Source organism: Scyliorhinus torazame, chromosome 2 (assembly GCF_047496885.1).
Source record: "Scyliorhinus torazame isolate Kashiwa2021f chromosome 2, sScyTor2.1, whole genome shotgun sequence".
Classification (NCBI taxonomy): domain Eukaryota; kingdom Metazoa; phylum Chordata; class Chondrichthyes; order Carcharhiniformes; family Scyliorhinidae; genus Scyliorhinus; species Scyliorhinus torazame.
In genome coordinates this window covers 70,243,021-70,260,047 of record NC_092708.1, presented here as the reverse complement: position 1 = coordinate 70,260,047, position 17,027 = coordinate 70,243,021, and the positions used below count along the sequence as shown (strand labels likewise).

At 45.9% G+C, this 17,027-nt stretch overlaps 1 protein-coding gene across 3 annotated transcripts in view; it reads left to right on the top strand.

The window, feature by feature from the left end:
- Positions 1–8,518: 8,518 nt before the first annotated feature.
- The window catches only part of ubxn4 (UBX domain protein 4), a 105,473-nt gene continuing 96,964 nt past the window's right edge, over positions 8,519–17,027 (top strand). For 2 of the 3 annotated variants that reach the window (XM_072472299.1, XM_072472280.1), the window contains exon 1: positions 8,521–8,705. In XM_072472299.1, coding sequence (XP_072328400.1) covers positions 8,624–8,705 — 82 coding nt within the window. In that variant the 5' untranslated portion in view covers positions 8,521–8,623. Of the gene's footprint in view, positions 8,706–17,027 lie in introns of all 3 variants that reach the window. The other variant, XM_072472290.1, reaches the window with a different exon arrangement.

The following is a 17,027-nucleotide window of genomic DNA, read 5'->3' as shown; positions in this document are numbered from 1 at the left end:
AATGTCCAAGAAAGTGCAGTGGGGGAACAAAATGTGAAGTCAAGCGTTTACCAAGTATCATAAAGAAACAAGTCTTAGCTGTCCTTTTTTAAAGTAACAACAAATTGCTACGAAAAACATCTCTGACTGCAGTTCAGCTTCCTGACAATTAAAAGACAGAACATTTGGAACAATGAGAGTAAAGTACACTTGACTCCAAATTGGAAGAGATGAGTGCATAGCAACAGCTCCGGGTGAATAGCTGTTGAAATAACTCCGCAATATGGGTACAGATTAATTTTGTCCACTTCTAAAAACTTTAGATGGAAAATCATGTATATTTTTGACCTCCAATACCATCCGGTGAAGTGTGTTATTTGGGCCTACGTATGAAGCCAACTTTGATGCAGGAGATTGTTTTTGGAAAACTATATAATTTGGGCGGGGGGGGGGGAGATTTGGCAACAGTATGCATTTCTGTGAAATTGTTGCTAGTGGGATTGCATTCCTTTACCTGCAGTATGCTGCTTCCACTGTTTACTCGTGTCACCTGGTCAGATAAGGCACATCCAAGGTAGCTGAGAGAGGCTAAGATGGATACAAATTATGTGCTGACTACAATCTTTATTCTTCCTTGATTAATAGATTCCAAAAGAATGAAGGATTTCAAATGCATCTTAAAAAGCGATAAACCTGATAACAGGCCAGGCCCTTTAGCATTAGTGATGTATTTCTTTGATGCAGTAAATAGGACTGATGATACTAATGTATCCTGTATTTGGATTGGATTAGTTTTATTGCCATGTGTACTGAGGAACAGTGACAAGTATTGTCCTGCGTACAATCCAGACAGATCGTTCCATACATGAAAGAAAAATGTACATACATGAATACACAATATAAATACATAGACACAGGCATCAGGTGAAGCGTACAGGAGTGCCAATCTACTCAGTAGAGAAGATGTTTGCAGAGATCAGATCAATCCATACAAGGGCTATTCAGGCGTCTGGTACCAGCGGGGGAGAAGCTATTTTTGAACCTGTTAGTGCGTGTTCTCAGACTTTTGTATCTCCTGCCTGATGGAAGAAGTTGGAAGAGTGAATACCCCATGTGGGAGGGGTCTTTGATTATGCTGCCCGCTTTCCCGAGACAGCGGCAGGTGTAGACGGAGTCCATGGATGCGAGGTGGGTTTGCGTGATGGACTGGGTGGTGTTCGCGACTCTCTAGTTTCTTGCGGCCTTGGGCCGAGAAGTTGCCATACCAAGCTGTGATGTAGCCAGATAGGATGCTTTCTGAGATGCATCTGTAAAACTTGTTAAGAGTCAATGTGGATATGCCGAATTTCCTTAGTTTCATGAGAAAGTATAGGCGCTGTTGAGCTTTCTTGGTTGTGGCGTTGATGTGGGTGAACCAGGACAGATTGTTCATGATGTACACACCTAGGAATCTGAAACTGTCAACCATCTCCACCATTGATGCAGACGGGTGTGTACGATACTTTGCTTCCTGATGTCAATGACCAGCTCTTTAAGCGCGGAGGCGGGATATGGGACTGGCCTAGAGAAGGTAATGGCTAGTCGACACGGGAGGGGGGCAGGTAGCCCCCTAGTGAGGCTGATCACGTGGAACGTGAGAGGCCTGAACGGACCGATTAAAAAGGGCCCGAGTGCTCGCGCATTTGAAAGGACTAAGGGCAGACGTGGTTATGCTCCAAGAGACGCACCTAAAGGTGGCGGACCAAGTTAGGCTAAGGAAAGGATGGGTGGGACAGGTGTTCCACTCAGGACTGGACGCAAAGAATAGAGGGGTGGCCATTTTGGTGGGGAAACAGGTCGCATTTGAAGCAAAGAACATTGTAGCAGATAGCGGAGGTAGATATGTAATGGTGAGTGGCAGGCTGGAGGGAATGGAGGTCGTGTTGGTTAACGTGTATGCCCCAAACTGGGACGATGCGGGATTTATGAGACGGATGCTGGGGCGTATACCGGACCTGGAGGTAGGAAACTTGATTTTAGGAGGGGACTTTAATACGGTGCTGGACCCGGGGCTAGATAGATCCAGCTCAAGGACCGGAAGAAGGCCGGCAGCGGCCAAGGTACTTAAGGGGTTTATGGACCAAATGGGGGGAGTGGATCCATGGCGATTTCTTAGACCTAGGGCTAGGGAATATTCCTTCTTCTCCCATGTCCATAAAGTGTACTCCCGGATAGATTTTTTTGTTTTGGGAAGGTCGTTGATCTCTAGGGTGGAAGAAGCTGAGTACTCAGCCATAGCGGTTTCGGATCATGCCCCACATTGGGTGGACCTGGAATTAGGAGAGGAAAGGGAGCAGAGAACACTCTGGCGATTAGATGTGGGACTGATGGCGGATGAGGGAGTGTGTGCAAGAGTGCGGGGGTGTATTGAGAGATACCTGGAGGTCAATGACGACGGCGAGGTCCCTGTGGGAGTGGTATGGGAAGCACTAAAAGCGGTGGTCAGAGGAGAGCTGATCTCCATTGGGGCCCACAAAAGGAAAACAGAGGCCAAGGAAAGGGAAAGATTACTGGGGGAGATTTTAAGGGTGGATAGGGAATTTGCAGAGACCCCGGAGGAGGAATTGTACAGGGAGAGGAGACGACTCCAGACGGAATTTGACCTTCTGACCACCAGAAAGGCGGAGGTACTGTGGAGGAAGGCACAGGGGAGGAGGTATGAATATGGGGAAAAGGCGAGTCGCCTGTTGGCTCATCAATTGCGAAAGAGGGCAGCAGCGAGGGAAATAGGAGGAATTAGAGACGAAAGGGGAGACACGGTGCGAAGGGCAGGAAAGATAAATGAGGTGTTCAAGACCTTCTATGAGGAACTGTATAGGTCTCAACCCCCAGAGGGAGAGGAGGGGATGCGGCAGTTCCTGGACCAATTGAGGTTCCCGAAAGTGGAGGAGCGGGGGGTGGTAGGCCTGGGGGCACCGATTGGGGTGGACGAGGTTATTAAGGGACTGGGAAGCATGCAAGCAGGGAAGGCCCCAGGACCAGACGGGTTCCCGGTGGAGTATTACAGAAAATATGTGGACTTGTTGGCCCCGTTGATGGTGAGGACGTTCAATGAGGCCAGGAAAGGGGGGACTCTACCCCCGACGATGTCGGAGGCGACGATATCGTTAATTTTGAAGAGGGATAAAGATCCGTTGCAGTGCGGGTCCTATAGACCCATTTCATTGTTGAACGTGGACGCCAAATTGTTGGCAAAGGTACTGGCATCGAGGATAGAGGACTGTGTCCCGGGGGTGGTGCACGAAGATCAGACAGGGTTCGTAAAAGGGAGACAACTGAATGTTAACGTGCGACGACTATTAGGGGTGATAATGATGCCCCCAGTGGAGGGGGAGGCAGAGATAGTGGCGGCAATGGACGCAGAGAAGGCATTTGATAGGGTGGAGTGGGAGTATTTATGGGAAGTGTTAAGGAGGTTTGGGTTTGGGAACGGGTTTATTAGCTGGGTTAGACTTCTTTATGGGGCTCCAACGGCAAGCGTAGTTACAGGTCGACATAGATCGGAGTATTTCCGACTATATAGGGGAACAAGACAGGGATGCCCGCTGTCTCCATTGTTGTTCGCGTTGGCAATTGAACCTCTGGCCATGGCGTTGAGAGACTCCAGGAAATGGAGAGGGGTGATTAGAGGGGGAGAAGAACACCGAGTCTCGTTATATGCGGATGACCTATTGTTATACGTGTCGGACCCAGCGGGGGGAATGATAGAGGTTATGCGAATTTTGAGGGGGTTCGGGGATTTCTCGGGGTATAGGCTAAACATGGGAAAGAGTGAATTATTTGTGATACATCCAGGGGACCAGAGTAGAGAGATAGAAGGCTTGCCTCTAAGGAAAGTGGAAAGAAACTTCCGATACCTGGGGATTCAGATCGCTAGGAGCTGGGGAACCTTGCACAGACTTAATCTGACACGGTTGGTAGAACAAATGGAGGAGGACTTCAAGAGGTGGGACGTGCAGCCTCTATCGCTGGCGGGCAGGGTGCAAGCAATTAAGATGATGGTCCTCCCGAGGTTCTTATTTGTATTTCAATGTCTCCCTATACTAATCACTAAGACCTTTTTTAATAAAATAGACAGGAGCATCACGAGCTTCGTGTGGGCAGGGAAAGTTCCGAGAGTAAGGAGGGGGTTCCTTCAGCGTAGTAGGGACAGAGGAGGATTGGCACTACCGAACTTGGGCGATTACTATTGGGCCGCCAATGTGGCAATGATACGTAAATGGATGATGGAGGGTGAGGGAGCGGCGTGGGAAAGACTGGAGAGAAAGTCCTGTAAAGGGACGAGTTTAGAGGCGCTGGTGACGGCGCCGCTACCGATCTCACCTAAAAAGTTTACCACAAACCCGGTGGTGGCAGCAACATTGAATATCTGGGGACAGTGGAGGCGACAGAGAGGGGTGCGGGGAGCCCTGGTGGGGTCCCCAATCAGGAACAACCATAGGTTCGCCCCAGGAAGAATGGATGGAGGATTTCAGAGCTGGTTCCAGTTGGGAATTAGGAGGGTGGGAGATTTATTTATAGATGGGACTTTTGCGAGCTTGGGAGCATTGGAGGAAAAGTATAAGTTGCCCCGGGGAAATTTCTTGAGATATATGCAGGTGAGGGCATTTACTAGACAACAGGTGAGGGAATTTCCATTGCTCCCGACACAGGGGATACAGGACAGGGTGCTTTCAGGGGTGTGGGTCGGAGAGGGCAAGGTGTCAGAGATTTACCGAGAGATGAGGGAAGAGGGGGAGGAGTCGGTGGGCGAACTAAAAGGAAAGTGGGAAGAAGAACTAGGGGAGGAGATAGAGGAGGGTATGTGGGCTGATGCCCTAAGCAGGGTAAATTCCTCTTCCTCATGCGCCAGGCTTAGCCTGATTCAATTTAAGGTGCTACATAGAGCACACATAACGGGAGCAAGATTGAGCAGGTTCTTTGGAGTGGAGGACAAATGTGGGAGGTGTGGCGGGAGCCCGGCAAACCACGCACATATGTTTTGGGCATGCCCGGCACTGGAAGGGTATTGGAAGGGAGTGACGGGAGTGATTTCGCGGGTGGTGAAGGCCCGGGTCAAACCAGGCTGGGGGTTAGCTCTATTTGGAGTTGCGGAAGAGCCGGGAGTGCAGGAGGCGAAAGAGGCCGACGTTGTGGCCTTTGCGTCCCTAGTAGCCCGGCGCAGGATCCTACTCATGTGGAAGGAGGCGAAACCCCCCGGACTGGAGGCCTGGGTAAATGATATGGCGGGGTTCATTAAACTGGAGCAGATAAAGTTTGCCCTGAGAGGATCGGCTCAAGGGTTCACCAGGCGGTGGCAGCCATTTCTCGACTACCTAGGGGAACGTTAGAGGGAAGACAGATGACCAGCAGCAGCAACCCAGGGGGAGGGGGGGTTTAGTTTAGGTCAAAGATAAAGGGGTTTTGTTACTTGTGTATTGTTTAAAATTTCTGTATTGTTATTGTTGCGTTTGCTTTGTAAGAGGGGAAAAATTGTTGTTTGGGAAAAAATTTTCAATAAAACATTTATAAAAAAAAAAAAATGACCAGCTCTTTAGTTTAGCTGACATTGAGGGAGAGATTGTTGTTGTTTTACCAGTCCACTGGGTTCTCTCTTTCCCTGTATGTAGACTTACAAAAGAAACCGATTTGACAGGTTGAAATCTCTGGCAACTAGTTAGAAGTCTTACAACACCAGGTTAAAGTCCAACAGGTTTGTTTGGAACTAGGCAACCAGGTTGGGGGAAAGCCTGCGGTGTGGATCTTAATTCAACAGCTCTATCAAAGAACTCTGGTGTGATGGTCTCTTGTGCTTTAGGATTCTATGATTCAGCATACATGTGGTCCTATGTTAAAGTTCACAGCTCATTTCCAGGTACGACTGTCACTGTTACATTATATTCCATTTTTTGCAGATGGAATATAATGTGGGGAAGTATGAAATTATTCACGCTTGCAGAAAAAATAGAAACGTAATGTTTTTTAAATGGTGAGATATTGGGAAAAGTTGGTATTCAGAGGGACCTCACTGTCCTTGTATAAAAATCACGGAATGCTAACATGCATGTGTAGCAAGCAATTAGGAAGGCAAATTTAAGTTAACCTTTTCTTAGGAATTAAATATAAGAAACAATAAGTCCAATTTTATAGGGCCTTGGCAAGACCATAGCTGGAGTGCAGGTTGTGTCTCCTTACCTAAAGACGGATGTACTTGCCTTGCAAGAAATATGAGAGTATTGTCCTAACGGGAGGAACATAGAACGCACAGAACAGGCCCTTCGGCCCACGATGTTGTGCCGAACCTTTGTCCTAGATTAATCATAGATTATCATTGAATTTACAGTGCAGAAGGAGGCCATTCGGCCCTTTGAGTCTGCACCGGCTCTTGGAAAGAGCACCATACCCAAACTCAACACCTCCACCCAACACCAAGGGCAATTTGGACATTAAGGGCAATTTATCATTGGCCAATTCACCTAACCCGCACATCTTTGGACTGTGGGAGGAAACCGGAGCACCCGGAGGAAACCCACGCAGACACGGGGAGGACGTGCAGACTCTGCACAATGACCCAAGCCGGAATCGAACCTGGGACTATGGAGCTGTGAAGCAATTGCGCTATCCACAATGCTACCGTGCTGCCCATTGGAATTGAGTAGATTAGGCCTCTTTTCCTCAGAATTTAGAGAAATGAGATGTGATCTAAATGTGAAATATATAGAAATTGGGCTGTTGAAGCTCGACCACAGCCTCAGCATATGTAATTGGCAATTTGGGATTAAGGTGAGAAGAATCTCTTCAAAGGGTTTGAATCTTTGGGATTCTTTATTTGGGATTCTCCACCCCAGAGAGCTCTAGATGCTCAGTTGTCAAGTATATTCAATGCAGATACAGATCAATTTCTGGGTATTAAGGGATGTGGAGATACTGTGAAAAAGTGTTGAGGTAGCCAATCAGCCATGGTCTTTTAGAATGGCGGAAGGAGGCTCAAAGGGCACAAACTCTTGCTTTTATTTCTTGTATTTTCATTGTTATATATGTCCTTGAAAGTGGTAGGACAAGTTGAAAAGACTATTAGATTGACTTGGAACTCTTGCTTTCCAAATAAAGGCATAGCTCCTTGGCCTTCTCTGGTCTAAGGAGAACAACCCGAGTTTCTCTCTTCCCTCCAGTCCTTCATCCATGGCACCATGTGTTGACAAAGAGTCATCCAAACTCATTGTTAACTCCCTTCCCTCTCCACAGACGTTGTCAGATCTGCTGAGATTATCCAGTATTTTCTGTTTTTTCAGATTCCAGCATCCACAGTAATTTGCTTTTATGCACCTTCTCTCAGCCCTTGGTATCATTTTGAAAATGTGCCTGAATTAGCCGCAATGTTTGAGCTGTGCAGAATCGCCGAGCACAAACTTATATCCAAGTTCTGCACACGAGTGCGGCCTCAACCGGGACCTGGGATTCATGTCGCATTACATTCATCCCCCACCATCTGGCCTGCGAAATCCTACCAACTGTCCTGGCTTGATACAATTCACACCTCTTTAACCTGGGGTTATCCCATCTCTGGATCTGTAAAGATTTAATCACCTGCTAATGCTCATATTCCTAGCATTGTCTGGCATCTTTGAATCTGTCTATATATATATTTATGTTTCTGGAACACACCTCTTCATTCACCTGAGGAAGGAGCAGTGCTCCGAAAGCTAGTGTTTGAAACAAACCTGTTGGATTTAACCAGGTGTTGTAAGACTTCGTACTGTGCTCACCCCAGTCCAACGCCGTATCTCCACATCACTCTTTTTCTAAATAGTGGTTCAGATTTCCACTGGTTTGCACCATATGAGCGTGACCGTAGAAGGGTGCACCACCTTGAATCAAAGTTGGTTCATTGACGAATGGAATGGGGAGCGTGACATCATTGTAAACGACATCGTTGGCAGGCGAAGATGTTATCCGGAGCAATCGCGCGCGTTGACGTCGCGGGCCAACCGGAAGCCCGCTCTCTGTCGATGGTGTGGCCGAACTGAGCGAGCGCATGCGCAAGAGTGGATTTAACTGGAGTATTTTGCAAAATTGTTCCCATATTTCAGTGACAGGGGTCCACCTCCGCCAGATGATTGACAGGGGTCCGCCTCCCCGGGGTGATTGACAGCTCTATGGCCCGCCTCCTGGGGTGATGGACAGGTCACGGCACGCCACCCCGGGTTGGATTGGCCCAGTGCCTTCCTCCCCAGGGGTGATTGGCAGGCCCATTGTCCGCCTCCTGGGGAGATGAACAGGCCCAGTGCTCGCCTCCCGGGGTGATGGACAGGCCCAGGGCGAGTCTACCGGGGGTGATGGACTGGCCCAGGGCCCGCCTCACCGGTTGATGATGGACGTGCCCAGGGCCCGCCTCGCCGGGGGTGATGGACAGGCCCAGGGCCCGCCTCCCTGAGGTGATGGACAGGCCGAAGGCCCGCCTCCCCGGTGCTGATTGACGGCGCTGAGGCGAGTGTGACTGGTGCAAGGTGGGCGACGCGTCACTGCCGTTGTGAACGGGAGAGGGAGCGGAGGCGGAAAGCTGGGCGGAGGAGGAAATCTGAGCGGCGGTGTATCGCGGGCTGGGTGACCAGAGAGAGTCAGCACAATGCGCTGGTTCAGTGGCAGCATTCCCGAAGCCATCGACTTCGCCAAGCAACACAACGCGGTTTTTATAGTTTTTATCCGAGGTATGGAATGGGTGAGGAAGGTGGGCTGGGCGCCGGCTGGGCCTCGCCGTAAAGCAGCCTTGTCATTCCGGCTTCAACCTGCCCTTGGAGCCGGAGCCCAGGCCGGACACGTCATCTCTAGCATCCCCTTTAAAATGTTGGCCAGATTGTCAGTTCGAACAGGGTTTCCGCCTTTCAATCTATAAACAAATGGGCTTACTGTGTAAATACAACACTGGGGATGTAGAGGCAGCCGTGCTCCCAATGTACAGACATTTTACATGGTTTGTGGAAGAGGTTGTTATTTTGACTGAAATATTCTTGTGGGCTATGTTACCTGTCCCCGACCCCCCCCCCCCCCCCAACCCAAAACCACACTGGCCAGGTATCATTATCCAACCTCGTCCGTCACACACCATCCTTTCCTTGATTCTACAAATGTTCACCAAACTGGCAAAGTCAAGTGTTTCTTTTTAGTTAGTTTTGCCCCTGTTACACACACCTTGTACAACGGGGCCACCTTTATTCGCCCGCCTCCCAACCCACCGTAAAGAGCGAAAGTAGACTACTGTAGCTGGTGTTTATAGGATTCAAACTTGACATGTTCAAGGCCAAACACTTCTCTGAAAGTAAGTCTGTGCGTCTACATAACCCCATGTTTAAAGTGTGTATATGTAGCAGGTCCAAAGTTTATTTTGGGGGGGGGATTGGGAAATTATGACACTTTACAACATTTTGAAAAGCCCAAAAGATAAACCATTACTTAGTGGTCTAATTTAAACGTGTATAAATAGTCATCACATCAACAGGGAATGTTGAGAGCATCAGTCCTTGTGTCCTGAAGCAAGCATATCTCTTGGAGTGTCATGTTAATGACAGAGAACATGTTAATCAATTACATAAGTAAGGAACTGAGATGTCAATAGTTTGTCTTTGGCATGAATTATAAAGGACTCAATCTCTTATTCTCTCAAATTGACAAAGTAAATGACAAGCTGTGTACCCACAGTTTCGGCAAAATAAGAAGATCCAATTTTCAGGTGTAATTGGGTGTTTAATATTCATTTCAAACCCTGGAAATTCAAATTTTGGACTGAAAGCATAGGGATAAATTAGCTGCAAAATTACAATGCCCACAACTAATGTTGAAAATATGTCTCTGTTTGACCTTTGAATGTTTATGATTGAAAATATGGTGTTCTATTTAGCTTGCTTAATCTGTTGTACAGTAAGCTAAGCAAATTAACAATCTAAAAATATCTGCCAATAGTTTGAGCAAAGAAAGCTGTTTTACTTTTGTCTTACTAGTGACGGAGAAATGAACCAAAGCATGAAGTTTTATCTTTAACACACTAAATTTCCTAACTCGAAGCATGTAAAAGTAAAGTAGTTGTGAGAGTAATCGCCACAGTTAGTATAACCTTTCTCCAGATTCAGCACTGCAGGACAACGCTATATCTTGATGATCAACTCTGATTGATGTTCAAGTCTTTGCTGCACACAGTTAGTAATTGTATGCTTTCTTCTAAAATTGTTATTGTTCATAAAATGGCTTACAGATTTTGGCTCCAGAAATGGCAGTACTGTCAAAATAAGCTTGATTCATTATTTACTTCTTCCTCCTACTTCCTGTACATTAGTATGTGAGTAGCGTAGCAGGAAGAGGCCATTTGGCCCTTTGAGCCTGCTCCGCCATTCAACATGATCATGGGTGATCCTTTATCTTAATGCCATACTTCTTAACACCTTTAGAGTTTAGAAAACTATTTCCTCCATAAATATTCAATGATTTGAACTCCACGGCCTTCTGTGCTGGAGAATTCCGCAGGTTCACCACCCTTGGAGTGAAGAAATTTCTCCACACCTCCGTTCTAAATGTGTCCAGCCTGTCAGAATGTTATACCTTTCAATTAGATGGGCTGCATGGTAGCACAGTTGCTTCACAATGCCAGGGTCCCAGGTTTGATTCCCGGTTTGGGTCACTGTGCGGAGTCTGCACGTTCTCCCCGTGTCTGCGCGGGTTTCCTCTGGCTGCTCCGGTTTCCTCCCACAAGTTCCGAAAGACGTACTTGTGAGGTAATTTGGACATTCTGAATTCTCCCTCTGTGTACCCGAATAGGCGCCGTAATGTGGCGACTAGGGGTTTTTCACAGTAACCTAATTGCAGTGTTAATATAAGCCTACTTGTGACAATAAAGATTATTATTATTAGATCTCTCGTTCTTCTAAATTCCAGTGAATACAGGCCCAATTGTCCTGACCTCTCGTATAACAATCCTGCCATCCCAGTAATCAATCTGGTGAACCTTCATTATACTCCCTCTCTGGCAAGTATATCCTTTCTTAGATAAGGAGACCAAAATTGCGCACACCACTCCAGGTGGGGTTTCACCAAGGCACTGTACAGCTGTAGTAAGACATCATTGTTCCTGTACTCAAGTCCTCTTGCACTGAAGGCCAACATACCATTCGCCTTCCTAACTGTGTGCTGCAGCTGCATGCTTGATTTCAGTGATTGGTGTACTAGGACAGCTGGGTCCCTTTGTGCATCAACATTTTCCAATCTATTTATAATTAAATAATACTCTGCCATTCTGTTTCGCCATCCAAAGTGGAGCTTCACATTTAACCACGTTATGCTACATCTGCCATGTATTTGTCCACGCAACCTGTCTCAATCACCTTGAAGCCTATTAACATCCTCTTCATCACTCACGTTCCCACCAAGTTTCATGTCATCAACAAACTTGGAAATATTACTTTTGGTTCCCTCATCCAAATCATTGGTGTATATTGTGAACCGCTGGAGCCCAAATACTGGTCCCTGTGGGACCCCACTATTGTCGGCGCCTCACTTCGGAAAAGACCCATGTAATCCCATTCTGTTTCATGTCTGCTAACCAATTCTCAATCTATACCGACATATAGCCCCAATCCCACGTGCTTTAATTTTTCACACTGATCTCTTATGTGGGACTTTGTCAAAAGCTTTCCGAAAATCCAAATACAGCACATCCACTGGTTCACATCTATTTTACTAGTTATGTCCTCGAACTCCGGTAGGTTTGTCAAACATGATTTCCCTTTCATAAATCCATGCTGAATGTTTCTAATCCCTTTTGATATTTTCTAAGTGTCCTGTTACTGCATCCTTTAAATAGACTCAAGTATTTTCCGTGCTACTGATGTAAGGCTAAGCGGTCTGTAATTACGTTTTCTCCCTCCCTTTTTAAGTATCAGGGTTACATTTGCTACCTTCCAATCTGCTGGGACTGTTCCAGAGTCGACAGAATTTTGGAAGATGACATCCAACATATCCACTGTTTCCATGGCCACCTGCTTTAGTACCCTGGAATCTGGATGATCAGACCCTGGGGATTATTGGCTTTAGTCCCATTAATTTCTGCAAAACTATTTTTCTGGTGATACTAATTATCTTCAATTGGTCCTCCACAAATAACATTCAAGAATTGCTGAGGAATCAAGGGTCTAGTGCTGGTTCATTATGTTACTTTGTTTTCTTCTGATTTATTCCATGTGTCTATCTATAAATCTTTACACCTTATTTGTTTTAGCATCATTCAACCCTTCGAGTGTATGCCAACTTTCTTGAGAACAATCCAGTCAGTCCCATTCTCCTGCTCCTTCCTTGTAGCTCCGCAAGTTATTTCCTTCCAAGTGCCCAACAAATTTCCTTTTGAAATCATTCACCGTGTTCGCTTCTTCCGTCCTCTTAATGGCCTTTAGGCCATTGGCACTCGCTATGTAACAAAGGTTCTAGGGCTGCACGGTGGCGCAGTGGGTAGCACTGCTGCCTCACGGCGCCAAGGTTCCAGGTTCGATCCCGGCCCTGGAGTTCCCGGTCCGTGTGGAGTATACATATTCTCCCCGTGTTTGCGTGGGTTTCACCCCCACACCCAAAGATGTGCAGGGTAGGTGGATTGGCCACAGTAAATTGTCCCTTAATTGGAGAAAACGAATTGGGTACTCTAAATATATTTATTTTTTAATTCATAGAATTTACAGTGCAGAAGGAGGCCATTCCGCCCATCAAGTCTGCACCGGCCCTTGGAAAGAGCACACTGCCACAGCCCATACCTCCACCCTGTCCCCACACCTCCACCCTATCCCCATAACCCCATCTAACCTTTTTGTGGACACTAAGGACAATTTATCATGGCCAATCCACCTATCCTGCACATCTTTGGACAGTGGGTGGAAACCGGAGCACCCGGAGGAAACCCACGCAAACACGGGGAGAACATGCAGACTCCGCACAGACAGTGACCCAAGCCGGGAATCTAACCTGGGACCCTGGAGCTGTGAAGCAACTGTGCTAACCACAACGCTACTATGCTGCCCGATGCAACAAGGGGTCTTCCTCTGCACCCTCTCGCGGACCCTCCCATTCTTCCTAAAGTGTGCTAACCAAAATGGGCACAGTACTCTAGATGTGGCCCAAGCAGAGCTTTATAAAGGTTTAGCAAAACTTCCCTTCTTTTGTACTCCGAACCTCTATTTATGAAGCCCATAGTCCCATATAGTTTGCTAACCATTCTCACATTGTGTCCTCGCATTATCAAGGCATTCACAGGCATCCCAAGGTCCCTCTGTCCCCGTACACTCTTTGAAATTGTGTATTATGTTATGGACAGGATAGTTTTTAGTTAAACAGCCCTGATTTCTCCTCTCTCCACCCATCCGTAAACTAAAAGGTGTTTTGATTTTAATTTCTCCCTTCTCAGTTTTGGTGTGATCCAATTTCTGTTAGGAGGAACACAGTTCTGAGATTTATAGGCCTGGAGGAAGTTATAGAGGTCGCTAGCCGCTAGGCCATGAGGCAATTTGAGCATAAGGAGAATGATAAATTTGAGCTGTTGGCTTGAACAGGGGCCACGTTGGTCTGTGTGTACAGGAATGATGGCGAATGGGATTAACACTAAGGAAATTTACAGAGGCTGGAAAAATACCAAGAAAGATAACACATCAGCAAAAAATGAAAATAACTCAAGTTCAAAGGAAGCTGGGTGGCGCAGTGGTTAGCACTGTTGCCTCATGGCACCGACGATTCCCACCCCAGGTCACTGTCCGTGTGGAGTTGGCACATTCTCCCCGTTTCTATGTGAGTCTCACCCCCACAGCCCAAAAATGTGCAGGGTAGGTGGATTGGCTACGCCAAACTGGCCCTTAATTAGAAGAAAATTTAAAAGTTCAAAGGAAGCTGAGGTATTATAAGTGCGGAGCATTTTCCAGACATCAGTGGTGGGTAAGGTTTTAAAAACAATAATCAGAGGGAAAGAAAATCAACAGACACCTATGGAGATTTAAATAAAGGAAAGCCAGCATGGATTTGTAAAATTTAGATTAGTCAAGCGCAATCTGCTGGAGCTTTTTGATGAAATAACAGAGAAAATTGATGAAGGAAAAGCAATGGATGTTGTGTATTTACAGTGTTTGACAAAGTAGCACATAAATGCTGGTTAACAACTGAAACTCGTGGAACACGAGTGTTAGCATCAGCTTGAGTAAAAATATAGCTTAAGAACAGAAAATATCGACTAAAGGAAAGTGGTTATTTTTCACATTGGTGTATGGTAGACAGTGATATTCTCCCAAGAGTCAGTGCTTGAACTACTGTTTTTGTTTTTTTAAAAGACTGATATCGTGACTTGGATATTGGGAGAGAGTGTGAAATTTCAAAACTTGCCAATGATGCCAACACTGGAGGAGTGGCAAACAATGATGATACAAACTGACTGGATCTGGACATAGGCTCACAAGAATGGGCAGACAAGAGGCAAACAGAATTTTTGGGAGTAAGGCAAGCAATATAGATCTAATTGTAACGGAGCTAAGACCTCACACCATATTTTTATTTGATATATATATTTCATGGTTACTTTCTAAAATTTTGAAACTGGACGATGGCCTTTTAAAATGACTGAAGTAAAGTCTGGCTGTAACCTTCAAACAATAGGAGCCAATCCAGCAGTATTGAAGAAATTAGTGCCTCATTATTACTGAAGAGACACCACCAACCTTCTGGACTGCAAAGACCAAATTCAAAGGGAAACCAAAGGGAATTATATAAACCATCTGCATTTCATAAACCAAGCCTGGCCACTGGAGTTCATTAAGACAAAAGGCCCTATCACCTTCCTTGGTAATTCTTAATGGTTGGGACATTTAACAGTCCCAGGAACCCAAAGAAATATGCACCCGTTATCAAAACCGAAGTGGACAGTTGGGAATCATGTGACATGACCCCTTCACCACCACCCGCCTTCTTGTCCCAAATAGAGGGACCTGTAGTATTGCATTGTGGAGCTGCAAAGCTCAGTCTGCCATCTTTTCATCTGCCAAGCAGCTCAGCAAAGGGCTCTTTCCAGGTCTGAGTGCCTGGTCGTTATCTTCACTGAAGGTCTTCTGAACTTCTGCAAGAGCAATTAATCTCTACATGTCTATCTCATCATGGAAGTCACCTCTGCTGGAATATCCAACAAGTCGACCTCTGTGAAGGAATACCCCATTGGATTTTGATTCTGCACTCGCGTGAAACAATAATGATTTGAACTGTGTTCTTAGCCTTGTGAATCTTTCTTTCTCGATCGCTCTTTGATTGTTTGAATGCACAGGGGGCTACATAGCGACACCTCTCTCCCACTTTTGAGTTTGTGCAAATAAACTAACACTTTGAGTTTACCCTATTTTGAGTTTGTAGTGGATTATTTTTTTTAAATGTTTTGACCCCATCCTTAAAGTTGCAAAGCCAATGCATAGCGTGGGACAGGAAATCCATCTCATTGCTTACTCCAAAAAACAATCAAATTCAAACTGAAGTCATTTCATGGTCTCCATAAGAGAAACATTCAAGATCCAAGCTGACAAGAAAAGACATTGCACCTCATCTTGGGCTTGATCTGACACTTGATCTTAGCCAAAAGACTGAGAAGCGATTGCCTGGGGACTTGGGGGAATTTGTGCACACCCATACGACAAACTAATCAGGGAAGCGCATCTTTGCAACATTTTGTATAATTTGCCTAAGATGTGCTGCTGGAAGAAAGGGGCTGTCTAATAAACCTTAATGACTATGGTTGAGGGGCCTGTGTAAGCACACTTATATTGCTATACGCTATTCTTCGTCTTGAGTTCTCTGCCCAAAGCAGGTCCAACCCGTAGCACGATGACCTCCATAATAGGTAGGGTGAGGAGGCAGGTCCACAATCCATCCCATCCGGCACGGGAATCGAACCCTGTGCTGTTGGCACCCCGTCAGCCGGCCAGCCCACTGGACTCCCAAGGAGGCAGAGTTGCAACATACACTTTTACATGCATGTTATATCCTGGGGCTATGGATCATGATGGTAGAGCCTCCAATTTCTTTCCATCACATGGCTGACCAGAAATCTCTTCCACACTGACTGCCTGCCATTGGCATACATTGAAAAGATTTACAAGTTGATATTCAACCTGTTTCGCCACGTAATGAAGGCACCTTCTTTGGCCATCAATCCTGGAGTGGGACTTGAACCTCGGGTTTCTGGCTCAGAAGCAGGGATACTACCGACTTTGCACAAGACCACTGTCTTGCACTAAACCTTGACAAGTTGTGGACTGACTCCCAGGTCCCAGCACTATTCCACACCCAGACCCTGGCACATATGCAAGATCAGGAGGGTTTCACTGTGGCAAACAAAAATGTTAGCCAATCACAAATCTAAGACCTACTTCTGCTTAGACCAGAACATCCAAATCACCCTAGGGATCTACATTTCAGATTGTTAGCCATGCTTTTATTGTACTTAATAAATACACTTTGCAGCCATCTATATGTTTATGGTAATAGTGTGTTGGTACCTGTTCATTATCTGAAGATGGCCCCTCGTTTGCGCATCTATTATCAAGGTACTTGTGGTATCTAGTTTGTGTTCCCATTAACGGTATTTGGCTTTGGGATTTTTGTGTCTGTTTAAGTTAATAGTCAGCATTAGTAAGGAAATGTGACTTTATTACTAAACAAAACATAAAATTATGGAAATACTCAATACAAACATTTTTCTTTATTACAAATGCTGCCTGAGTATCTCCTTAGTATTTTCCTTTCTTTATAGATAATTGTTCCAGCAGTTTATGTTTTGTATCAGCTTTCCAGCATCTGGAATGATTTTTTAAAAACATTTTTTGTGATTTCCATTTTTCTTTAATACAACTGTTCTCAGACTTTCAAACTGCAGAAATCCTTTATCAGAGTTCCCAAGTACCAAATGAAAGGAAATATTAGCACTCGAGGGGAGGCGGTCTGTAGTGGTTTTGTCCTGAGTGGTAATCCAGAGACCCAGG